We start from the raw sequence: 27,144 nt of genomic DNA, 5'->3' as shown, positions 1-27,144 counted from the left end.
ATCTGCTCTAAAATACCTGGAAGTCGTTGTGGAGTCCGTAGCGGCAGTCGCCCACGCTCTTACAGGCGGAGAAGTCGTAGCCAAACTTACAGGAAGCGTCCGTGCAGTTAACAAACTGAGCGCTGAGCGTGTCGTTGGCGTTCCCGCTGGCATCTCTCACGATGCAGGAGCCTGAGGAGAAGCATGGATTTAAACGTGAAACTTTCTAAAATGAGACGATTCTTTAAAAATCCTTAAAGGTTTGAATTCTGCACCTGTGGAGACGGCCACGCCCAGGTAGACGATTCCTGTGATCAGGATGGCGAGGAGCGTTCCTCTGGGAATGGCCAGCTGGGGGTCCTGGAACAGATGACATGATTTAAGACATCTAGAGCATAAGGAACTGTTTAACCTGCAGAAAGAGAAGGATTTCAGAGCCATGTAATGGATGCATCAGTGCATCAACAACTAAGGCGTGAAACACGGTCTCAGTCGTTCCTGTTTGCTCCGATCATCAGAGGAGACAATTCCTTTAAACTGCTCTGGAAATAAACAGGAGAACTGATGAAAAATGGGATTTATCCGGTGTCAAGTTCATGGGAAAAATCAGTGTAAGCGTTCTTCACTGAAGTGTCTGCAGACGGCTCTAAAGTCTGGATCGTCTTATTTTTGACTGAAGCAGAGTTGCAGCTGTAGTATCTCTCTATGTCTGTCCTATTCATAAAGCATTCTACATGTTAGTTACCTTTGCAGCCGTGCACCGTCTCCGTCCCTGCAGTGGTGTAATCTGACACTATGGAGCCTGCCTCAAGAAAAGTTAAAAAGTCTACCTTGTATTGTCGAGAATCTTTGGTCTGAGCTGACATAAGAAAAAAATCTGCAGATGAAGCCAACAAAGAGAAAATATCATAAACCACCAGGGGTTAAAATAAAGTTCAAAATGAGCTCCAGGCTGCATCAACAAAGACTCAGACAGTAATATTGTTGGAGCGGGGAGCACTGGTGATGTTTGGTGAACGCCCAGGCACAGACGGAGTCAATAAATATGCTGGCTGAGGGAGTTTAGTGTTCTTGTCTTCTGTTGTCTGTTAAAATCCTGGCAGCAGATTTCTGCACCAGCTGGAGTCCCAAAGAGAGCTCTGAGTGATAGCAGCAGCAGAAAGTGAGTAACAGCAGCTCCGACTGGAATAAATAAAAACAAACATCATGGCTCCGTTCTGCAGGAATTATTCAGTTTAAGAAGCACCACCGTGCTCCTTCAAATAAACATTTAATAATGTGTTTTAGCCGGGGACTACTGCAGGATTCCCAGCAGACTGGGAACAGATCTGAACCCAAAACAGGACAGTAGAAACATCATTACTGCAGATTTGTTCAACCTGTGCAGCTTCTTACTGGTTTCATCCTAATTTGACCTTCCTGTCATTTTTAGACTCACTCATCACTTTTAAATCCTTCAGCCTTTTCCACAGGACATTCCTGAAACAGCACTGCAACGCTGCAGGAGCGTGAAGCATCACAGATGATGCATGGTTCTGGATTTTCAGAAACTATATAACAACAAGGATGGATCTCTGAGGAGCACCAGTGACTCTGTATCAACTTATTTAAATCATTCTAGCATTACATCAGAGATGCATCACAGCTTCATCGACTTACTGCTAGATCTCCTGAAATGTTCGCCCCGGCCAGAATACCCGTGGCTGCAGGGAAGAAGATGGCGAAGACCGAGAAGAAGGTTTCTTTTCGGAAGTCTGGACCCATGTTTTCCCACATGATGGCACCTGCAGGAATCAGAGGATGTAAAGGCAGCTGAATAACCGCTGCAGCAGCAGCAGTGTGCTAAATCTAACAGCTCTGGGTGTTTATCCTACCATCGTAGCCAAAGTAGCCCAACGGCTCCTTGGACTTGAAGGGGATGAAGGTTCCAATGAAGTAGTTGATGATGGCAGTGATGAGGACGATCAGCAGGAAGATCTGGGCCTGAAATAAAGAATGTTAGATATATATTAGTAATCTGTCAAAGCAAAGTTTGAACCGGTTTATTTTAGCGTTCGATGCTCCTGAGGAGGGACTGACCTTTGCCTCCCACTCCATCCCAGCCACAGAGATGCCGAGCAGGAGGACGACGGTGATGGTGCCGATGATTCGGATGTCGTTGATTTCATCAGTCATGATGGCGTCCACACCCTGAGAGACCAAAAGAGAGTTACACCAGTTTAACCAACACTAGGCATTGTATATGCACAGGTTTACACTGTTTGGTCTGTTTTAACGACGGCGGCACTAGCCGGTCATGTCTGCAGCTTTCTGGACCAGTGAGAGTTGAGAGAGTCGCGTCTACACATGAAAATGCTCTGAAAGGCTGCTCCGCCTGACGGGAGAAAGGAAGTGTGAAAAGCCAACAAATAACCACCATTTTTCCTCAGAAAAGCCAAACAGTCAGAGCTGACAACAGCAGAGTCATTTCTATCTGATATTTTCTCCATTAGAGGGAGATTAGGAAACTGTTTGAGTGGATATTGAGAGGGAGAGTGGTGCAAAACTGTCAACAAATAACAGCATAATGATGTTTTATAGATCTGCAGACGGCGGTCTCCAGCTGAATGCTTTCACTGACAGTAAGGACCACAACAATCTGCTGGTCTGGAGGACTATTTATCATCTCTTCTGCAGAATGCAAGCTCTGCTGAAATCGTCTTTCTAACGACTTATGGCTCATTTATGCTGCATGTTTGGAACTGATACGGGGACAGACTCGGTTATGGACTCGGGTATGGACTCAGGCATGGACTCGGGACATGAAGAGGGGAGACTCCATGAAGAAGAAAGGAGCTGCAGGACTGATCCCAGACCAGTACAGTGAAGATCCAGAGAGACTTACAGCCAGCAGCTCCACCACAGTTTCAGCAAAGCCGACCACGTACATCGCCACAGCAACGGCGTTGGCAAAGGCAAAGATCAGACCGATGGAGCCTCCGAACTCTGGACCCAGACTCCTGGATATCAGGTAGTACGCCCCACCTGGAAGGAGAGGAGAACAGTTAGTGACTCTGTGTATTCAGAGAGACAGACATGCTAGTTTCTGAAGAACATTCAAATAGAATCATGCTCAGATATTACTGATAAGAAGCCACTTTTATTCCACAGAGTCCAAACAAACCTCTGATATGGTCTAGGTAAGACCTTCACACCTGGTCCATGTCTGCTGGATGTGTGAGCAGCACAGCAGCTGTCACCTGATCACACTTTCAGCCTTTAAACCAGGAGGTAAGACGTCTGAGTTCAGTAAAAATATGCATTAACAGAAGCAGTGCTAATGAGATAAAGAGGGTTTAGCTCCAAATGTATCTGCTGCACCAAAGTCCCAGTGTGAAACCTGAACAGCTGGTTTTCTGTCTGAGAGAATAAAAGACCAAAAAGCATTCCAATTTACACCCTAAAACTTAGACTTTTCTCCCTAAAATTGCTTTTTTTCTGAATAATTGCTTACATCAGTGGCTTACAGATATACTGATGCTTAAAGATGGCTGGTATCCTCAGTTTTCTTCATCGCTGCACACAGCTACTCCTCCATCCATAAAGACGTGAAGTTAAATAAAGATCAACTACTTTTTAGAATCTAGACCAAAATTAAGGGATCATATTCAGGGCTTTCCACAGATACATGGAGATAAAAGGAAACTGTCGAACACCAGGGAGGTCCGACCCTGATCCTCTGTTTACACCGCTGATAGTCCCTGGTCTTATTAGGAGCACAGCTCTTCATAATTAAGGGATTATCTTTAAAAAGTACCGTCTACTCCTGGAGCAGGAAATCATTCTTTGATAATAATCCTCCCCTGTCATTTTACCTGAACACACACGTTTAAAGTTCACTGTTGATTCTTCAGGGCCAAACACTTCTGCCTAGGGTCACTTTATGAAACTGCAGGCATCACGCTGGTGTCTTCTAAATTAACCTGCACTGATAATGAGCTCTCTGTGCACTTATTTTTAATTCATTGTCTTCCTTTTGCTCAAATTTATCAAACACGGAACTTTGGTCTCAGCAGAGCCTCATCAAACTCCCTAAGCCTGTTCTCAAAGAAACCAATACTGGAAAATATACATGATGCATCGCCTCCTCACACCTAAACAGGTCTCTACACTGTTAACACTCATCATCACTGTCTGCTACCACAGTCAGACTACAAGCAAAGATCCTGGACTGAATCAGCTTTCTTCAAACAGTAGAAAGTCAGGAGTTAGATAAGAGTCATTAAAGAAGTGCAGCAAACCAGGAAAACACTGCAGCAAACCAGGTAAAACACTGCAGCAAACCAGGAAAAACACTGCAGTAAACCAGGTAAAACACTGCAGCTAACCAGGTAAAACACTGCAGCTAACCAGGTAAAACACTGCAGCTAACCAGGTAAAACACTGCAGCTAACCAGGTAAAACACTGCAGTAAACCAGGTAAAACACTGCAGTAAACCAGGTAAAACACTGCAGCTAACCAGGTAAAACACTGCAGCTAACCAGGTAAAACACTGCAGCTAACCAGGTAAAACACTGCAGCAAACCAGGAAAAACACTGCAGCAAACCAGGAAAAACACTGCAGCTAACCAGGTAAAACACTGCAGCTAACCAGGTAAAACACTGCAGCAAACCAGGTAAAACACTGCAGCTAACCAGGTAAAACACTGCAGCTAACCAGGTAAAACACTGCAGCAAACCAGGAAAAACACTGCAGCAAACCAGGAAAAACACTGCAGCTAACCAGGTAAAACACTGCAGCTAACCAGGAAAAACACTGCAGCAAACCAGGTAAAACACTGCAGCTAACAAGGAAAACACTGCAGCAAACCAGGAAAAACACTGCAGCAAACCAGGTAAAACACTGCAGTAAACCAGGTAAAACACTGCAGCAAACCAGGAAAAACACTGCAGCTAACCAGGAAAAACACTGCAGCTAACAAGGAAAACACTGCAGCTAACCAGGAAAAACACTGCAGCTAACAAGGAAAACACTGCAGCTAACAAGGAAAACACTGCAGCTAACAAGGAAAACACTGCAGCTAACAAGGAAAACACTGCAGCTAACCAGGTAAAACACTGCAGCTAACCAGGTAAAACACTGCAGCTAACCAGGTAAAACACTGCAGCAAACCAGGAAAAACACTGCAGCTAACAAGGAAAACACTGCAGCAAACCAGGAAAACACTGCAGCAAACCAGGAAAACACTGCAGCTAACCAGGAAAAACACTGCAGCAAATCAGGAAAAACACTGCAGCTAACCAGGAAAAACACTGCAGCAAACCAGGAAAAACACTGCAGCTAACCAGGTAAAACACTGCAGCAAACCAGGAAAAACACTGCAGCTAACCAGGAAAAACACTGCAGCAAACCAGGAAAAACACTGCAGCAAACCAGGTAAAACACTGCAGCTAACCAGGTAAAACACTGCAGCAAATCAGGAAAAACACTGCAGTAAACCAGGTAAAACACTGCAGTAAACCAGGTAAAACACTGCAGCAAACCAGGTAAAACACTGCAGCAAACCAGGTAAAACACTGCAGCTAACAAGGAAAACACTGCAGCAAACCAGGAAAAACACTGCAGCTAACAAGGAAAACACTGCAGCAAACCAGGAAAAACACTGCAGCTAACCAGGAAAACACTGCAGCTAACCAGGTAAAACACTGCAGCTAACCAGGAAAACACTGCAGCTAACCAGGTAAAACACTGCAGCTAACCAGGAAAACACTGCAGCTAACCAGGAAAAACACTGCAGCAAACCAGGAAAAACACTGCAGCAAACCAGGTAAAACACTGCAGCAAACCAGGTAAAACACCGCAGCTAACCAGGAAAAACACTGCAGCAAACCAGGAAAAACACTGCAGCAAACCAGGTAAAACACTGCAGCAAACCAGGTAAAACACTGCAGCAAACCAGGTAAAACACTGCAGCAAACCAGGTAAAACACTGCAGCTAACCAGGAAAAACACTGCAGCAAACCAGGAAAAACACTGCAGCTAACCAGGTAAAACACTGCAGCAAACCAGGTAAAACACTGCAGCAAACCAGGAAAAACACTGCAGCTAACAAGGAAAAACACTGCAGCAAACCAGGTAAAACACTGCAGCAAACCAGGTAAAACACTGCAGTAAACCAGGTAAAACACTGCAGCAAACCAGGTAAAACACTGCAGCAAACCAGGTAAAACACTGCAGCAAACCAGGTAAAACACTGCAGTAAACCAGGTAAAACACTGCAGCTAACCAGGTAAAACACTGCAGCTAACCAGGAAAAACACTGCAGCTAACCAGGTAAAACACTGCAGCAAACCAGGAAAAACACTGCAGCAAACCAGGTAAAACACCGCAGCTAACCAGGAAAAACACTGCAGCAAACCAGGAAAAACACTGCAGCAAACCAGGAAAAACACTGCAGCTAACCAGGAAAAACACTGCAGCTAACCAGGTAAAACACTGCAGCAAACCAGGTAAAACACTGCAGCTAACCAGGAAAAACACTGTAGCTACATATCCAGGCTGGCTTATGGTGAAGTGAAACCAGAATATTAGAAATAAAATTAAAGTCAACAGCAAGAGAGACAGCAGAAAGATAGTTTAAGTTTAAAAAGTTAGATGTTTCTGCATTCGCATTCATTTAAAGCTAAGTGATCATACATAGACTCAGATGAATTTAACTGTTTTTAAGTATAAAATCTTTAGTCTGTCCCTCCTCTGATATCCTCTATAGGAAAGAACAGCAGCTGTACGGCGTGTATCATATGTTACTGTACATGTAAATATAATAGGACTGCTTGTCTTCATGCTAAATGGTTCTTTCAGTACTGACTAATCAGATACCAGTACCAAACCATTAAAACCAGTGATAGCCATCCCTGCTCTGAGAGGTTAACTCCTGAATCCTGAAAGTCTGACCTGAAACAGAGCGAACAAAGTAAAGTTATTACACACAGAACCATTGTTAATCTATCTAAAGATAAATGTTGGTGCTGATGTTGAGAGGAGCTGAAGCTCTTCCTCTAATCCGGCTAAACTCCTGATGAAGAGCTCTTAGATAAAGTTCACACAAACAGCTCCGTGCTGTCTGTAAATAATCTTTAGACATCAGATTAAACCAGCTCTCACACTGGGACAGATGCTCAACAAACCAAATAAAACAGAGGTTTAAGTTTACTCTGACGTTTAATAAAACTCTAAATAATTTCAGGTTAAGTTTACTCTGACGTTTAATAAAACTCTAAATAATCTCAGGTTAAGTTTACTCTGACGTTTAATAAAACTCTAAATAATCTCAGGTTAAGTTTACTCTGACGTTTAATAAAACTCTAAATAATTTCAGGTTAAGTTTACTCTGACGTTTAATAAAACTCTAAATAATCTCAGGTTAAGTTTACTCTGACGTTTAATAAAACTCTAAATAATCTCAGGTTAAGTTTACACTGACGTTTAATAAAACTCTAAATAATCTCAGGTTAAGTTTACTCTGACGTTTAATAAAACGCTAAATAATCTCAGGTTAAGTTTACTCTGACGTTTAATAAAACGCTAAATAATCTCAGGTTAAGTTTACTCTGACGTTTAATAAAACTCTAAATAATCTCAGGTTAAGTTTACTCTGACGTTTAATAAAACTCTAAATAATCTCAGGTTAAGTTTACTCTGACGTTTAATAAAACTCTAAATAATCTCAGGTTAAGTTTACTCTGACGTTTAATAAAACGCTAAATGATCTCAGGTTAAGTTTACTCTGACGTTTAATAAAACGCTAAATAATCTCAGGTTAAGTTTACTCTGACGTTTAATAAAACTCTAAATAATCTCAGGTTAAGTTTACACTGACGTTTAATAAAACTCTAAATAATCTCAGGTTAAGTTTACTCTGACGTTTAATAAAACTCTAAATAATCTCAGGTTAAGTTTACTCTGACGTTTAATAAAACTCTAAATAATCTCAGGTTAAGTTTACTCTGACGTTTAATAAAACTCTAAATAATCTCAGGTTAAGTTTACTCTGACGTTTAATAAAACTCTAAATAATCTCAGGTTAAGTTTACTCTGACGTTTAATAAAACTCTAAATAATCTCAGGTTAAGTTTACTCTGACGTTTAATAAAACTCTAAATAATCTCAGGTTAAGTTTACTCTGACGTTTAATAAAACTCTAAATAATCTCAGGTTAAGTTTACTCTGACGTTTAATAAAACGCTAAATAATCTCAGGTTAAGTTTACTCTGACGTTTAATAAAACTCTAAATAATCTCAGGTTAAGTTTACTCTGACGTTTAATAAAACTCTAAATAATCTCAGGTTAAGTTTACTCTGACGTTTAATAAAACTCTAAATAATCTCAGGTTAAGTTTACTCTGCTCTGACGTTTAATAAAACTCTAAATAATCTCAGGTTAAGTTTACTCTGACGTTTAATAAAACGCTAAATAATCTCAGGTTAAGTTTACTCTATCGTTTAATAAAACTCTAAATAATTTCTGGTTAAGTTTACTCTGATGTTTAATAAAACGCTAAATAATCTCAGGTTAAGTTTACTCTGACGTTTAATAAAACTCTAAATAATCTCAGGTTAAGTTTACTCTGACGTTTAATAAAACTCTAAATAATCTCAGGTTAAGTTTACTCTGCTCTGACGTTTAATAAAACTCTAAATAATCTCAGGTTAAGTTTACTCTGACGTTTAATAAAACGCTAAATAATCTCAGGTTAAGTTTACTCTATCGTTTAATAAAACTCTAAATAATTTCTGGTTAAGTTTACTCTGATGTTTAATAAAACGCTAAATAATCTCAGGTTAAGTTTACTCTGCTCTGACGTTTAATAAAACTCTAAATCTCAGGTTAAGTTTACTCTGACGTTTAATAAAACGCTAAATAATCTCAGGTTAAGTTTACTCTGACGTTTAATAAAACTCTAAATAATTTCAGGTTAAGTTTACTCTGACGTTTAATAAAACTCTAAATAATCTCAGGTTAAGTTTACTCTGACGTTTAATAAAACTCTAAATAATCTCAGGTTAAGTTTACACTGACGTTTAATAAAACTCTAAATAATCTCAGGTTAAGTTTACTCTGACGTTTAATAAAACTCTAAATAATCTCAGGTTAAGTTTACTCTGACGTTTAATAAAACTCTAAATAATCTCAGGTTAAGTTTACTCTGACGTTTAATAAAACTCTAAATAATCTCAGGTTAAGTTTACTCTGACGTTTAATAAAACGCTAAATAATCTCAGGTTAAGTTTACTCTGACGTTTAATAAAACGCTAAATAATCTCAGGTTAAGTTTACTCTGACGTTTAATAAAACTCTAAATAATCTCAGGTTAAGTTTACTCTGACGTTTAATAAAACTCTAAATAATCTCAGGTTAAGTTTACTCTGACGTTTAATAAAACTCTAAATAATCTCAGGTTAAGTTTACTCTGACGTTTAATAAAACGCTAAATAATCTCAGGTTAAGTTTACTCTGACGTTTAATAAAACGCTAAATAATCTCAGGTTAAGTTTACTCTGACGTTTAATAAAACTCTAAATAATCTCAGGTTAAGTTTACACTGACGTTTAATAAAACTCTAAATAATCTCAGGTTAAGTTTACTCTGACGTTTAATAAAACTCTAAATAATCTCAGGTTAAGTTTACTCTGACGTTTAATAAAACTCTAAATAATCTCAGGTTAAGTTTACTCTGACGTTTAATAAAACTCTAAATAATCTCAGGTTAAGTTTACTCTGACGTTTAATAAAACGCTAAATAATCTCAGGTTAAGTTTACTCTGACGTTTAATAAAACTCTAAATAATTTCAGGTTAAGTTTACTCTGACGTTTAATAAAACGCTAAATAATCTCAGGTTAAGTTTACTCTGACGTTTAATAAAACTCTAAATAATCTCAGGTTAAGTTTACTCTGACGTTTAATAAAACTCTAAATAATCTCAGGTTAAGTTTACTCTGACGTTTAATAAAACTCTAAATAATTTCAGGTTAAGTTTACTCTGACGTTTAATAAAACTCTAAATAATCTCAGGTTAAGTTTACTCTGACGTTTAATAAAACTCTAAATAATCTCAGGTTAAGTTTACTCTGATGTTAAATAAAACTCTAAATAATCTCAGGTTAAGTTTACTCTGACGTTTAATAAAACGCTAAATAATCTCAGGTTAAGTTTACTCTGACGTTTAATAAAACTCTAAATAATCTCAGGTTAAGTTTACTCTGATGTTAAATAAAACTCTAAATAATCTCAGGTTGTTTACTCTGACGTTTAATAAAACTCTAAATAATCTCAGGTTAAGTTTACTCTGACGCTTAATAAAACTCTAAATAATCTCAGGTTAAGTTTACTCTGACGCTTAATAAAACGCTAAATAATCTCAGGTTAAGTTTACTCTGCGTTTAATAAAACTCTAAATAATCTCAGGTTAAGTTTACTCTGACGCTTAATAAAACTCTAAATAATCTCAGGTTATGTTTACTCTGATGTTTAATAAAACTCTAAATAATCTCAGGTTATGTTTACTCTGATGTTTAATAAAACTCTAAATATTCTCAGGTTAAGTTTACTCTGACGTTTAATAAAACTCTAAATAATCTCAGGTTAAGTTTACTCTGACGTTTAATAAAACTCTAAATAATCTCAGGTTAAGTTTACTCTGATGTTAAATAAAACTCTAAATAATCTCAGGTTAAGTTTACTCTGACGTTTAATAAAACGCTAAATAATCTCAGGTTAAGTTTACTCTGACGTTTAATAAAACTCTAAATAATCTCAGGTTAAGTTTACTCTGATGTTAAATAAAACTCTAAATAATCTCAGGTTAAGTTAACTCTGACGTTTAATAAAACTCTAAATAATCTCAGGTTAAGTTTACTCTGACGTTTAATAAAACGCTAAATAATCTCAGGTTAAGTTTACTCTGACGTTTAATAAAACGCTAAATAATCTCAGGTTAAGTTTACTCTGACGTTTAATAAAACTCTAAATAATCTCAGGTTAAGTTTACTCTGACGTTTAATAAAACTCTAAATAATCTCAGGTTAAGTTTACTCTGACGTTTAATAAAACTCTAAATAATCTCAGGTTAAGTTTACTCTGACGTTTAATAAAACTCTAAATAATCTCAGGTTAAGTTTACTCTGATGTTTAATAAAACTAAATAATCTCAGGTTAAGTTTACTCTGACGTTTAATAAAACTCTAAATAATCTCAGGTTAAGTTTACTCTGACGTTTAATAAAACTCTAAATAATCTCAGGTTAAGTTTACTCTGACGTTTAATAAAACTCTAAATAATCTCAGGTTAAGTTTACTCTGACGTTTAATAAAACGCTAAATAATCTCAGGTTAAGTTTACTCTGACGTTTAATAAAACTCTAAATAATCTCAGGTTAAGTTTACACTGACGTTTAATAAAACTCTAAATAATCTCAGGTTAAGTTTACTCCTGACGTTTAATAAAACGCTAAATAATCTCAGGTTAAGTTTACTCTGACGTTTAATAAAACTCTAAATAATCTCAGGTTAAGTTTACTCTGACGTTTAATAAAACTCTAAATAATCTCAGGTTAAGTTTACTCTGACGTTTAATAAAACGCTAAATAATCTCAGGTTTAGTTTACTCTGACGTTTAATAAAACGCTAAATAATCTCAGGTTTAGTTTACTCTGACGTTTAATAAAACGCTAAATAATCTCAGGTTAAGTTTACTCTGACGTTTAATAAAACTCTAAATAATCTCAGGTTAAGTTTACTCTGACGTTTAATAAAACTCTAAATAATCTCAGGTTAAGTTTACTCTGACGTTTAATAAAACTCTAAATAATCTCAGGTTAAGTTTACTCTGACGTTTAATAAAACTCTAAATAATCTCAGGTTAAGTTTACTCTGACGTTTAATAAAACTCTAAATAATCTCAGGTTAAGTTTACACTGACGTTTAATAAAACTCTAAATAATCTCAGGTTAAGTTTACTCTGACGTTTAATAAAACGCTAAATAATCTCAGGTTAAGTTTACTCTGACGTTTAATAAAACGCTAAATAATCTCAGGTTAAGTTTACTCTGCTTAATAAAACTCTAAATAATCTCAGGTTGTTTACTCTGACGCTTAATAAAACTCTAAATAATCTCAGGTTAAGTTTACTCTGACGCTTAATAAAACGCTAAATAATCTCAGGTTAAGTTTACTCTGACGTTTAATAAAACGCTAAATAATCTCAGGTTAAGTTTACTCTGACGTTTAATAAAACGCTAAATAATCTCAGGTTAAGTTTACTCTGACGTTTAATAAAACTCTAAATAATCTCAGGTTAAGTTTACTCTGACGTTTAATAAAACTCTAAATAATCTCAGGTTAAGTTTACTCTGACGTTTAATAAAACTCTAAATAATCTCAGGTTAAGTTTACTCTGACGTTTAATAAAACTCTAAATAATCTCAGGTTAAGTTTACTCTGACGTTTAATAAAACTCTAAATAATCTCAGGTTAAGTTTACTCTGACGTTTAATAAAACTAAATAATCTCAGGTTAAGTTTACTCTGATGTTTAGAAAAACTCTAAATAATCTCAGGTTAAGTTTACTCTGATGTTTAATAAAACTAAATAATCTCAGGTTAAGTTTACTCTGATGTTTAATAAAACTCTAAATAATCTCAGGTTAAGTTTACTCTGATGTTTAATAAAACTAAATAATCTCAGGTTAAGTTTACTCTGACGTTTAATAAAACTCTAAATAATCTCAGGTTAAGTTTACTCTGACGTTTAATAAAACTCTAAATAATCTCAGGTTAAGTTTACTCTGACGTTTAATAAAACTCTAAATAATCTCAGGTTAAGTTTACTCTGATGTTAAATAAAACTCTAAATAATCTCAGGTTAAGTTTACTCTGACGTTTAATAAAACGCTAAATAATCTCAGGTTAAGTTTACTCTGACGTTTAATAAAACTCTAAATAATCTCAGGTTAAGTTTACTCTGATGTTAAATAAAACTCTAAATAATCTCAGGTTAAGTTTACTCTGACGTTTAATAAAACTCTAAATAATCTCAGGTTAAGTTTACTCTGACGTTTAATAAAACGCTAAATAATCTCAGGTTAAGTTTACTCTGACGTTTAATAAAACGCTAAATAATCTCAGGTTAAGTTTACTCTGACGTTTAATAAAACTCTAAATAATCTCAGGTTAAGTTTACTCTGACGTTTAATAAAACTCTAAATAATCTCAGGTTAAGTTTACTCTGACGTTTAATAAAACTCTAAATAATCTCAGGTTAAGTTTACTCTGCTCTGACGTTTAATAAAACTCTAAATAATCTCAGGTTAAGTTTACTCCTGACGTTTAATAAAACGCTAAATAATCTCAGGTTAAGTTTACTCTGACGTTTAATAAAACTCTAAATAATCTCAGGTTAAGTTTACTCTGATGTTAAATAAAACTCTAAATAATCTCAGGTTAAGTTTACTCTGACGTTTAATAAAACGCTAAATAATCTCAGGTTAAGTTTACTCTGACGTTTAATAAAACTCTAAATAATCTCAGGTTAAGTTTACTCTGATGTTAAATAAAACTCTAAATAATCTCAGGTTAAGTTAACTCTGACGTTTAATAAAACTCTAAATAATCTCAGGTTAAGTTTACTCTGACGTTTAATAAAACGCTAAATAATCTCAGGTTAAGTTTACTCTGACGTTTAATAAAACTCTAAATAATCTCAGGTTAAGTTTACTCTGACGTTTAATAAAACTCTAAATAATCTCAGGTTAAGTTTACTCTGACGTTTAATAAAACTCTAAATAATCTCAGGTTAAGTTTACTCTGCTCTGACGTTTAATAAAACTCTAAATAATCTCAGGTTAAGTTTACTCCTGACGTTTAATAAAACGCTAAATAATCTCAGGTTAAGTTTACTCTGACGTTTAATAAAACTCTAAATAATCTCAGGTTAAGTTTACTCTGACGTTTAATAAAACTCTAAATAATCTCAGGTTAAGTTTACTCTGACGTTTAATAAAACTCTAAATAATCTCAGGTTAAGTTTACTCTGACGTTTAATAAAACTCTAAATAATCTCAGGTTAAGTTTACTCTGACGTTTAATAAAACTCTAAATAATCTCAGGTTAAGTTTACTCTGACGTTTAATAAAACGCTAAATAATCTCAGGTTAAGTTTACTCTGACGTTTAATAAAACTCTAAATAATCTCAGGTTAAGTTTACTCTGACGTTTAATAAAACGCTAAATAATCTCAGGTTTAGTTTACTCTGACGTTTAATAAAACGCTAAATAATCTCAGGTTAAGTTTACTCTGACGTTTAATAAAACTCTAAATAATCTCAGGTTAAGTTTACTCTGATGTTTAATAAAACTAAATAATCTCAGGTTAAGTTTACTCTGATGTTTAGTAAAACTCTAAATAATCTCAGGTTAAATTTACTCTGATGTTAAATAAAACTCTAAATAATCTCAGGTTAAGTTTACTCTGATGTTTAATAAAACTAAATAATCTCAGGTTAAGTTTACTCTGACGCTTTAATAAAACTCTAAATAATCTCAGGTTGTTTACTCTGATGTTTAATAAAACTAAATAATCTCAGGTTGTTTACTCTGACGCTTAATAAAACTCTAAATAATCTCAGGTTAAGTTTACTCTGACGCTTAATAAAACTCTAAATAATCTCAGGTTAAGTTTACTCTGACGTTTAATAAAACTCTAAATAATCTCAGGTTAAGTTTACTCTGACGTTTAATAAAACTCTAAATAATCTCAGGTTAAGTTTACTCTGACGTTTAATAAAACGCTAAATAATCTCAGGTTTAGTTTACTCTGACGTTTAATAAAACGCTAAATAATCTCAGGTTAAGTTTACTCTGACGTTTAATAAAACTCTAAATAATCTCAGGTTAAGTTTACTCTGATGTTTAATAAAACTAAATAATCTCAGGTTAAGTTTACTCTGATGTTTAGTAAAACTCTAAATAATCTCAGGTTAAGTTTACTCTGATGTTTAATAAAACTCTAAATAATCTCAGGTTAAGTTTACTCTGATGTTTAATAAAACTCTAAATAATCTCAGGTTAAGTTTACTCTGATGTTTAATAAAACTAAATAATCTCAGGTTAAGTTTACTCTGATGTTTAATAAAACTCTAAATAATCTCAGGTTAAGTTTACTCTGATGTTTAATAAAACTAAATAATCTCAGGTTAAGTTTACTCTGACGTTTAATAAAACTCTAAATAATCTCAGGTTAAGTTTACTCTGATGTTTAATAAAACTAAATAATCTCAGGTTAAGTTTACTCTGATGTTTAGTAAAACTCTAAATAATCTCAGGTTAAATTTACTCTGATGTTAAATAAAACTCTAAATAATCTCAGGTTAAGTTTACTCTGATGTTTAATAAAACTAAATAATCTCAGGTTAAGTTTACTCTGATGTTTAATAAAACTCTAAATAATCTCAGGTTAAGTTTACTCTGATGTTTAATAAAACTAAATAATCTCAGGTTAAGTTTACTCTGACGTTTAATAAAACTCTAAATAATCTCAGGTTAAGTTTACTCTGACGTTTAATAAAACTCTAAATAATCTCAGGTTAAGTTTACTCTGACGTTTAATAAAACTCTAAATAATCTCAGGTTAAGTTTACTCTGCTCTGACGTTTAATAAAACTCTAAATAATCTCAGGTTAAGTTTACTCTGACGTTTAATAAAACGCTAAATAATCTCAGGTTAAGTTTACTCTGACGTTTAATAAAACTCTAAATAATCTCAGGTTAAGTTTACTCTGATGTTAAATAAAACTCTAAATAATCTCAGGTTAAGTTTACTCTGACGTTTAATAAAACGCTAAATAATCTCAGGTTAAGTTTACTCTGACGTTTAATAAAACTCTAAATAATCTCAGGTTAAGTTTACTCTGATGTTAAATAAAACTCTAAATAATCTCAGGTTGTTTACTCTGACGCTTAATAAAACCTAAATAATCTCAGGTTGTTTACTCTGACGCTTAATAAAACGCTTAAATAATCTCAGGTTGTTTACTCTGATGTTTAATAAAACTAAATAATCTCAGGTTAAGTTTACTCTGATGTTTAATAAAACTAAATAATCTCAGGTTAAGTTTACTCTGATGTTAAATAAAACTCTAAATAATCTCAGGTTAAGTTTACTCTGATGTTAATAAAACTCTAAATAATCTCAGGTTAAGTTTACTCTGACGCTTAATAAAACTCTAAATAATCTCAGGTTGTTTACTCTGATGACGCTTAATAAAACTCTAAATAATCTCAGGTTGTTTACTCTGACGCTTAATAAAACTCTAAATAATCTCAGGTTAAGTTTACTCTGACGCTTAATAAAACTCTAAATAATCTCAGGTTAAGTTTACTCTGATGCTTAATAAAACTCTAAATAATCTCAGGTTAAGTTTACTCTGACGCTTAATAAAACTAAATAATCTCAGGTTAAGTTTACTCTGACGCTTAATAAAACTCTAAATAATCTCAGGTTGTTTACTCTGACGCTTAATAAAACTCTAAATAATCTCAGGTTAAGTTTACTCTGACGTTTAATAAAACTCTAAATAATCTCAGGTTAAGTTTACTCTGATGTTTAATAAAACTAAATAATCTCAGGTTAAGTTTACTCTGATGTTTAATAAAACTAAATAATCTCAGGTTAAGTTTACTCTGATGTTTAATAAAACTCTAAATAATCTCAGGTTAAGTTTACTCTGACGTTTAATAAAACTCTAAATAATCTCAGGTTAAGTTTACTCTGATGTTTAATAAAACTCTAAATAATCTCAGGTTAAGTTTACTCTGATGTTTAATAAAACTAAATAATCTCAGGTTAAGTTTACTCTGATGTTTAATAAAACTCTAAATAATCTCAGGTTAAGTTTACTCTGATGTTTAATAAAACTAAATAATCTCAGGTTAAGTTTACTCTGATGTTTAATAAAACTAAATAATCTCAGGTTAAGTTTACTCTGATGTTTAATAAAACTAAATAATCTCAGGTTAAGTTTACTCTGATGTTTAATAAAACTCTAAATAATCTCAGGTTAAGTTTACTCTGACGTTTAATAAAACTAAATAATCTCAGGTTAAGTTTACTCTGATGTTTAATAAAACTCTAAATAATCTCAGGTTAAGTTTACTCTGATGTTAAATAAAACTAAATAATCTCAGGTTAAGTTTACTCTGATGTTTAATAAAACTAAATAATCTCAGGTTAAGTTTACTCTGATGTTTAATAAAACTCTAAATAATCTCAGGTTAAGTTTACTCTGACGTTTAATAAAACTCTAAATAATCTCAGGTTAAGTTTACTCTGATGTTTAATAAAACTCTAAATAATCTCAGGTTAAGTTTACTCTGACGTTTAATAAAACTCTAAATAATCTCAGGTTAAGTTTACTCTGACGTTTAATAAAACGCTAAATAATCTCAGGTTAAGTTTACTCTGATGTTTAATAAAACTCTAAATAATCTCAGGTTAAGTTTACTCTGATGTTAAATAAAACTAAATAATCTCAGGTTAAGTTTACTCTGATGTTTAATAAAACTAAATAATCTCAGGTTAAGTTTACTCTGATGTTTAATAAAACTAAATAATCTCAGGTTAAGTTTACTCTGATGTTTAATAAAACTAAATAATCTCAGGTTAAGTTTACTCTGATGTTTAATAAAACTCTAAATAATCTCAGGTTAAGTTTACTCTGATGTTAAATAAAACTAAATAATCTCAGGTTAAGTTTACTCTGATGTTTAATAAAACTAAATAATCTCAGGTTAAGTTTACTCTGATGTTAAATAAAACTTAATAATCTCAGGTTAAGTTTACTCTGATGTTTAATAAAACTAAATAATCTCAGGTTAAGTTTACTCTGATGTTTAATAAAACTAAATAATCTCAGGTTAAGTTTACTCTGATGTTTAATAAAACTCTAAATAATCTCAGGTTAAGTTTACTCTGATGTTAAATAAAACTAAATAATCTCAGGTTAAGTTTACTCTGATGTTTAATAAAACTAAATAATCTTCAGGTTGTTTACTCTGATGTTTAATAAAACTCTAAATAATCTCAGGTTGTTTACTCTGACGCTTAATAAACTCTAAATAATCTCAGGTTGTTTACTCTGATGTTTAATAAAACTAAATAATCTCAGGTTAAGTTTACTCTGATGTTAAATAAAACTCTAAATACTCACAGGTTAAGTTTACTCTGACGGTACAGAAACCTCTAAATAATCTCAGGTTAAGTTTACTCTGATGTTTAATAAAACTAAATAATCTCAGGTTAAGTTTACTCTGATGTTTAATAAAACTCTAAATAATCTCAGGTTAAGTTTACTCTGACGTTTAATAAAACTCTAAATAATCTCAGGTTAAGTTTACTCTGATGTTTAATAAAACTAAATAATCTCAGGTTAAGTTTACTCTGATGTTTAATAAAACTAAATAATCTCAGGTTAAGTTTACTCTGATGTTTAATAAAACTCTAAATAATCTCAGGTTAAGTTTACTCTGACGTTTAATAAAACTCTAAATAATCTCAGGTTAAGTTTACTCTGATGTTTAATAAAACTAAATAATCTCAGGTTAAGTTTACTCTGATGTTAAATAAAACTCTAAAGTCTACATTCATCAGTTTTATCATTATGGAGTGGGAGGACTGAAAGCAGGTCATAAAGGATGCTAATGCTTCATTTCCTTAGGCCACACCCCCTCTCTAGGGTGGCCTAGGTTCAGCTGTGGCTCCGCCCACACATCTCTCCTCCCTTATTAACTGGCACTAGTGAATAAAACCACAGCCTCTCCCTGTTTTTCTTCTTCTCCTGCCCCACAAGTCAAGAAAAAACTGTCAGCTCTGGCTGTGAACAAAAGTGACATCACCGTCTTCATCAGCCAATCAGATTCAAGCAAACAGAAATTCCTGTTAGATTACAAGGAAACTATAAAGTGTAATTCAATAAGAGGATTTGTTCTAAAGCCAGGAAACCAAATAACCTCAGAGAGTGTTCCTGATTCTGAGCTCAGGTTTTCCTCAGAGCGGGAAGACTCCGGAACGTTCTGTTCTTTACATGAAGACCACGTTTCACCTTTACCTTCACCTTCACCTTCACCTTTACCTTTACCTTTACCTTTACCTTCACCTTTACCTTTACCTTTACCTTCACCTTTACCTTTACCTTCACCTTTACCTTCACCTTTACCTTTACCTTTACCTTCACCTTTACCTTTACCTTCTCCAAGCTCACACCTATCTGCAGAGTAAAGACTCCTCCACCAATCACCTGATTCTAGAAGAACTTAGGGGTCATCTGAGGTCACCCTCTCCGCCCCTGCGTCCGGACTCTTCAGGGTTAAATGCGTTCCACCTGTCTGATATTTCTGTGCTATGATTTTAATCTTGATTGACCTAATTAGCCGTTTAATCCGCTGACCAATGTGAGAGAGGAATGTGTTCATATCCGTGTCAGACCACCCAGTCTACACGCTCTAATCTGATTGGCTTTCAGCTCTCTCTGTAAGTTTAACATGGAGGATTGACAGCTGCTCATGCTGGTGAAGCCCCGCCCACTTATCTCCTGGTTTCAGAGCCAGCAGCAGGAGACCAGCTCGGAGAAAAGAGGCGTTTACCTCCTCGGACGAATCCGTTGGTGGCGATGGCGGACGTGGAGAGGCCGGTGATTGTTGTCACTACGGTAGCCATGGCGACGATCAAGCAGGAGAGGGCTGTGGAGAGAGAAATCAGTTTAACCTTTAAAGAGAGGAGAATGTGAAACTCTGTCAACAGTTTTAGAGCCGCTCTGAGAAAAGTAACATGGCAGCGGCGCCATGTGCTGATATTTCACATCAAAGTGCACAATTATCAACACGGGCGGCGAGGAGGAGGGGCGGCGGGGAGTGAGAAAATAACTGACACACAGGGACGGACACAGAGTCCGAGCCGACCACACAGAGAGACCAGAATGTCAATAAACACGGGCCGCACGCCACACAGACCGCCGACTCCTCACATCTGAACAGTCACTTCAAACGCCGAGAATCAGACGCCATTTCACCGGTTTGATTCTCTGTAGCGTGGAGGAAGTCACGGCGGTCACATGCCAGGGTCAGAATCAGGACAGAAGAAGATCAGAGGAGGAATTCTGACGTATTCAGCCTCTAGATTTAAACGTTCAGGAAACTTTTAGAGGCTCTTCTGTGAAACAGGAAGTGGTCAGTCATCCTCAGGGATCATGGGAGGTCCATGAGAAGTTGTTTCAACAAGACTAGATTTAAGGCGGCATCACACCTGGAGCGGCTGGACAGCGGGGTCTGAATTAAAGGGACATTCCCCCCTGTTTGGACAGGTGTGTGAGACGATGTTAAAGTCAAATAAGCGAGCAGAGGTCGCCTGGTAGACGCCGTCATGGAGGGCGGTTTGTTAGGCCGCAGGAAGTAAAAGAGGCACCAGCAGCTGGAGCATACCTGCTAACATCTAGATTTCAAAATAAAAGAGTTCTGGGGTCTAAAGGGGGGCATGCAGTACTCTGAGAGGGGTAATAAGATGTTGGTGTGTAAAACTCTGTTTCCTGTGCTCAGGTGTATTTGATGATCTTTGTCATCAAACTGTTTCCTGTTGTTTTAACTCATTCACAGGCTTATAACGCCTCTGCAGAAGTTTAATTTATGTTTTATTACTCAGATTTCAACATGAGAGGGGATTAACTCTGGATTTCAATTCATTCTTGATGGATTTTTAGCACTGCTGGAAATATGTGGAGAACTGTTAGTGTTAAAGGAGAAATGTTAAATAAATCCTGTTATCCATGAAGCTTCTGTCACTCAGATCCTGTGAACTTCACTGTAACTTTCCTCCGTGTGTGGCTGTTTCACATCTCTGGAACAAAGACTGGAGACTATTTTATGAACAATAAAATAAAGTATTATTATGATGCAGAGGAGGGATGAAGACAGAGGAGCGCTGTTCTGTCCTGCCGTTCCCGTCTACCTCACTCCTTCCTGCAGCTCTCTTCTCGTACGCCCGCTCCTGCAGAGGTCAGCTCAGCCCTTCAGTCGGGTCGAGGGTCACCGGGTCACGGGGACAGAGGGGCTGTAGGTGTGTGGATTTTTGGTGATTCATACACATTCTGGTCTCTGTGGTGTCCTCAAACGTCTGATGCTGTGTTCATGAATCAGCCATGAAAACTAGAGTAATGACAAAATGACAGGTGGGCGGGAGCTGGCCCCGAATACAGGAGAGACCGGGAAACCCGGGAGTGTTGGCAGGTACGGCCTCAGCACTGATTTACCAGACTGTTCTGATTATAAAACTGTAGCAGTGTAGTCTTCAAATTTCAGCAGGCTGACGGTCTACAGGGTCTGGTCTCAGGACTCTCCAGCATGGACTGGTTTAGTCTGGTCCAGCTGGTTGACCCAGGGCAGTGGAACCTCTCAGCTGTCAGAGCTTCTCTGATTAAATCATCTAGGATCATTCAGACTCTTCTTTATGAACTCCAGATAACACGGACGCACATTAAACCGTAACACCAGCAGAGCTAAAGCCCTGCTGAGTTTGTTTAAGTCTTTATTTTTATTTTTATCAGAGGTGTGATAAATGTCCATGTGCCCAAACGTAGAGGAGAGATCTGACCTCCTCTCTGCACCAGCCGACACACGGAGCATTCTAGAGCGCAGAGTGGGACTAGCGCTAAAGGCGGTCTTTGTTTAGTCCAACAGTCTGTGGTTTACTGAGGAGAGAACTGCCGTCATCTGGCTGAGTAGAGATAGAAAAGCACCTGTGACAGGTTTCTTTCCAAAACGGCCACCAAAAAAGAGCAGAATCTTGGACGATCTCCTCCTGTCTACTATAAAAACTGCCCGCAAAAAGTTGATCAGCGTCTAGATTGGTGGAAATGGTTGGCAATGCAGAGAAGTGTTGCACAGATTGTGTTTCTGTTGGCAAAGATGTCTGCACACCTGAATGTGACAGGTGAGTCAGTAAAGCTCTGCACACGTCTCCACTTCTGCTGAGATTCACTGAAACTTTAACTCAGCTTTATATGAGGACAGACTCTTTAGAGCATAGGGCGCCGCCATCTTAACTCGTCACCATGACTGCAGCGGTTTTCTTCAGCGTTGTTGTTAAATCAGTTGTTTACCTGACAGGTGTTTATTTTAAACCACAGGTGAGTGTTAGCGTGTCAGGTGATGACTGTTGTTGTTTTCTACTCTGTGTCATCGTGACACCACAACACAGAAACGTAGTTACTCAACAGTTTTAAAAGAGGAAGTAAAGGGCGTTTCGCCATCTATCGTTTCCTGTGTAGTAACACTCCTTTCACAATAAAACCAGATCAAGATCAGAGGAGAAAAACAGAATTAATGTTTAGAGTGTGGAGCAGAAATCTTACCGATCCCAGCCTGACCCACGATCCAGGACATCCTGATGAAGAGCATCACACCCCAGATGTTCAGCATACAGCGGACCTGCAGAGAGACGGAGAGATCTGGAGTTCAGCTGTCTGTTCTTAAACACTCTGGCTGCAGGGTTTTATCAATGACAGGTTCTTTACTAGTAAAGCTGAGGGGAAAGGGCTGCAGGTTCTCCCCGGGCATGCACGGCTTCCTCCCACCACCACAGACACGCTCGTTAGACTAACTGGTGACTCTGGCTCCTCCCACCACCACAGACACGCTCGTTAGGTTAACTGGTGACTCTGGCTCCTCCCACCACCACAGACACGCTCGTTAGACTAACTGGTGACTCTGGCTCCTCCCACCACCACAGACACGCTCGTTAGACTAACTGGTGACTCTGGCTCCTCCCACCACCACAGACACGCTCGTTAGACTAACTGGTGACTCTGGCTCCTCCCACCACCACAGACACGCTCGTTAGGTTAACTGGTGACTCTGGCTCCTCCCACCACCACAGACACGCTCGTTAGACTAACTGGTGACTCTGGCTCCTCCCACCACCACAGACACGCTCGTTAGACTAACTGGTGACTCTGGCTCCTCCCACCACCACAGACACGCTCGTTAGGTTAACTGGTGACTCTGGCTCCTCCCACCACCACAGACACGCTCTATCGGTAAACTGGTGACTCTGGCTCCTCCCACCACCACAGACACGCTCGTTAGACTAACTGGTGACTCTGGCTCCTCCCACCACCACAGACATGCTCGTTAGACTAACTGGTGACTCTGGCTCCTCCCACCACCACAGACACGCTCGTTAGACTAACTGGTGACTCTGGCTCCTCCCACCACCACAGACACGCTCGTTAGGTTAACTGGTGACTCTGGCTCCTCCCACCACCACAGACACGCTCTTTAGGTTAACTGGTGACTCTGGCTCCTCCCACCACCACAGACACGCTCGTTAGGTTAACTGGTGACTCTGGCTCCTCCCACCACCACAGACACGCTCGTTAGGTTAACTGGTGACTCTGGCTCCTCCCACCACCACAGACACGCTCGTTAGACTAACTGGTGACTCTGGCTCCTCCCACCACCACAGACATGCTCGTTAGACTAACTGGTGACTCTGGCTCCTCCCACCACCACAGACACGCTCTTTAGGTTAACTGGTGACTCTGGCTCCTCCCACCACCACAGACACGCTCTTTAGGTTAACTGGTGACTCTGGCTCCTCCCACCACCACAGACACGCTCGTTAGGTTAACTGGTGACTCTGGCTCCTCCCACCACCACAGACACGCTCGTTAGGTTAACTGGTGACTCTGGCTCCTCCCACCACCACAGACACGCTCTTTAGGTTAACTGGTGACTCTGGCTCCTCCCACCACCACAGACACGCTCTTTAGGTTAACTGGTGACTCTGGCTCCTCCCACCACCACAGACACGCTCGTTAGACTAACTGGTGACTCTGGCTCCTCCCACCACCACAGACATGCTCGTTAGACTAACTGGTGACTCTGGCTCCTCCCACCACCACAGACACGCTCGTTAGACTAACTGGTGACTCTGGCTCCTCCCACCACCACAGACACGCTCGTTAGGTTAACTGGTGACTCTGGCTCCTCCCACCACCACAGACACGCTCTTTAGGTTAACTGGTGACTCTGGCTCCTCCCACCACCACAGACACGCTCTTTAGGTTAACTGGTGACTCTGGCTCCTCCCACCACCACAGACACGCTCTTTAGGTTAACTGGTGACTCTGGCTCCTCCCACCACCACAGACACGCTCGTTAGGTTAACTAGTGACTCTGGCTCCTAACCACCACAGACACGCTCTTTAGGTTAACTGGTGACTCTGGCTCCTCCCACCACCACAGACACGCTCTTTAGGTTAACTGGTGACTCTGGCTCCTCCCACCACAACAGACACGCTCTTTAGGTTAACTGGTGACTCTGGCTCCTCCCACCACCACAGACATGCTCGTTAGACTAACTGGTGACTCTGGCTCCTCCCACCACCACAGACACGCTCGTTAGACTAACTGGTGACTCTGGCTCCTCCCACCACCACAGACATGCTCGTTAGACTAACTGGTGACTCTGGCTCCTCCCACCACCACAGACACGCTCGTTAGACTAACTGGTGACTCTGGCTCCTCCCACCACCACAGACACGCTGCTAGACTAACTGGTGACTCTGGCTCCTCCCACCACCACAGACATGCTCGTTAGTATAACTGGTGACTCTGGCTCCGCCCACCACCACAGACACGCTCCGTAGTCTAACTGGTGACTCTGGCTCCTCCCACCACCACAGACACGCTCGTTAGGTTAACTAGTGACTCTGGCTCCTCCCACCACCACAGACACGCTCTTTAGGTTAACTGGTGACTCTGGCTCCTCCCACCACCACAGACACGCTCTTTAGGTTAACTGGTGACTCTGGCTCCTCCCACCACCACAGACACGCTCTTTAGGTTAACTGGTGACTCTGGCTCCTCCAACCACCACAGACATGCTCGTTAGACTAACTGGTGACTCTGGCTCCTCCCACCACCACAGACACGCTCGTTAGACTAACTGGTGACTCTGGCTCCTCCCACCACCACAGACACGCTCGTTAGACTAACTGGTGACTCTGGCTCCTCCCACCACCACAGACATGCTCGTTAGACTAACTGGTGACTCTGGCTCCTCCCACCACCACAGACACGCTCGTTAGACTAACTGGTGACTCTGGCTCCTCCCACCACCACAGACACGCTCGTTAGACTAACTGGTGACTCTGGCTCCTCCCACCACCACAGACACGCTCGTTAGGTTAACTGGTGACTCTGGCTCCTCCCACCACCACAGACACGCTCTTTAGGTTAACTGGTGACTCTGGCTCCTCCCACCACCACAGACACGCTCTTTAGGTTAACTGGTGACTCTGGCTCCTCCCACCACCACAGACACGCTCTTTAGGTTAACTGGTGACTCTGGCTCCTCCCACCACCACAGACACGCTCTTTAGGTTAACTGGTGACTCTGGCTCCTCCAACCACCACAGACATGCTCGTTAGACTAACTGGTGACTCTGGCTCCTCCCACCACCACAGACACGCTCGTTAGACTAACTGGTGACTCTAAACTGGCTGTAGGTGTGGATGTGAGCGTGTCTGGTTGATCGTCTCTATGCCAGCCCTCTGTGACCCCGGATGAGATAAGCCATGAAAATGGATGGATGGAAGGATCTCAGTAGAAAGCCCAGATTTCCACGTTTGCTGATGCAGATATCATTCTGGAGAAATCTTGCATCACCAAATTAACCAGAGGGTTTATTAATAAACTAAAGACAACAGCTGTCTTTTAATTTAAAGGTAAACAGATCATGTATTTTAAAGTTAGCAAACAGAGAAGAATCTAACTCTGGTCTTTCATACCTGTGCCTGGATTCTGTTTAAACTGTTTGCATTGTTGAGTTTTATGTTTTCAGCTGAACCTGATGATCTTTTTCTCTCCCCCTCAGCTGCAGACATTCTTCTACGTTGACTCTAAAACTTTATCCCCTCGCTCTGTTCAAACATCTTAGATTTAAAAAATCCCCCTCAGCTGCAGGATTCCAGTCTGTACTTCTTCTAATCTCTCTGCAGGATTAACCCGACCATTAAGATCATTTCCTCCCGTTAAAAACCAAAACCCAGAAACTCTGATGTTTGTACTAGAGGAGGATGTGAGGACATGCCCCGTCAAAATAAGAGCGCTGTGATCAAACCCAGACACCTTTAAACCTGAAAAAGTTTCTCCTGCAGGTTTTTTTCAAGACGTTGAGGCAGAGGTCACGACGGAGCGGTGATTTTCTTCTTCTGTGGTTTATCGAGCAGTGTCTAACTGAGCGTGTGTAATTCTCGCCGTGGCGTTAAAATCCTGAACACGGTGTGATCTGCTCACACGCTCAGGTGAGAGCAGAGAGACACACTTCACACCTGGATGCCACTTCAATCAAAACGACTGAACACGAGTGAGAGTATCACAACAGGAGGCACAGCGGCCATCTTTGTACTTTATTCCTTCACTACTGCTCTGTTTTAATCTTATTTACCCATAATTCTTTTATTTGACTCCAGTTTTTTATCTGCAGGCCGACATTTCCTCTTTAGAGGTTAGATAACGCTCCCTTATCTCAGAAACACACAAATGTTGCTAAATGTCTCCAGAGCTGCAGGTGAGCAGTGGAAGAGTTTCTCCTTTTAAGCTGCAACATAAAAATAACATTCAGTTGAACTTTCACAGCTTTGAAGGGCTCAAACTTTGTTTCTGACGTCCCTCCAAGGAAACACTAGCCTTTCTTAGAGGACAAAGTGGATCATTTATGGTGGCCTGGAAGTGCAAAACAAAATAGCAAAGTCTGAAACCCTTTCACAAAGCTTGAAATAAATTTACACTAACCAAAACATTTTTACACTTCAAAACATATATCAACAAAACACTTTTACAAATGACAAAAAACAAATTTACATTTTACAAAACAACATTTCAAAGTCTGAAACACTTTTAACAAAATATTTATATTTCAAAAACCCATTTTAAATAAAAAAATAAAAGGTGAAACAAATTTACATTTTACAAAGCACTTAAATCTTAAATCTGCTTAAATAAATTTTGTAACCAAATATTTGAAAAGACCCCCAAAGTTTCAAATTTGTTTAGAGTTTTATAAATTGTTTCAGACT

General features: G+C 38.3%; 1 protein-coding gene across 1 annotated transcript in view; it reads right to left on the bottom strand.

The window, feature by feature from the left end:
• Positions 1 to 27,144, bottom strand: part of slc12a2 (solute carrier family 12 member 2) — a 141,791-nt gene that overhangs the window by 39,437 nt on the left and 75,210 nt on the right. Inside the window, exons 4-11 of the mRNA XM_041810617.1 lie at positions 22,413 to 22,488; positions 19,654 to 19,749; positions 2,864 to 3,003; positions 2,059 to 2,169; positions 1,854 to 1,962; positions 1,639 to 1,763; positions 255 to 339; positions 17 to 171 (exon numbers count right to left, since the gene is read on the bottom strand). Of these exons, the coding sequence (XP_041666551.1) occupies positions 17 to 171; positions 255 to 339; positions 1,639 to 1,763; positions 1,854 to 1,962; positions 2,059 to 2,169; positions 2,864 to 3,003; positions 19,654 to 19,749; positions 22,413 to 22,488 (897 nt within the window). The remainder of the gene's footprint in view (positions 1 to 16; positions 172 to 254; positions 340 to 1,638; positions 1,764 to 1,853; positions 1,963 to 2,058; positions 2,170 to 2,863; positions 3,004 to 19,653; positions 19,750 to 22,412; positions 22,489 to 27,144) is intronic.

The sequence above is a fragment of the Cheilinus undulatus genome, linkage group 17 (genome assembly GCF_018320785.1).
Source record: "Cheilinus undulatus linkage group 17, ASM1832078v1, whole genome shotgun sequence".
In the NCBI taxonomy this organism is placed as follows: Eukaryota; Metazoa; Chordata; class Actinopteri; order Labriformes; family Labridae; genus Cheilinus; species Cheilinus undulatus.
Note: the sequence above shows the minus strand (reverse complement) of the source record. Positions and strands in the feature narration are given on the sequence as shown.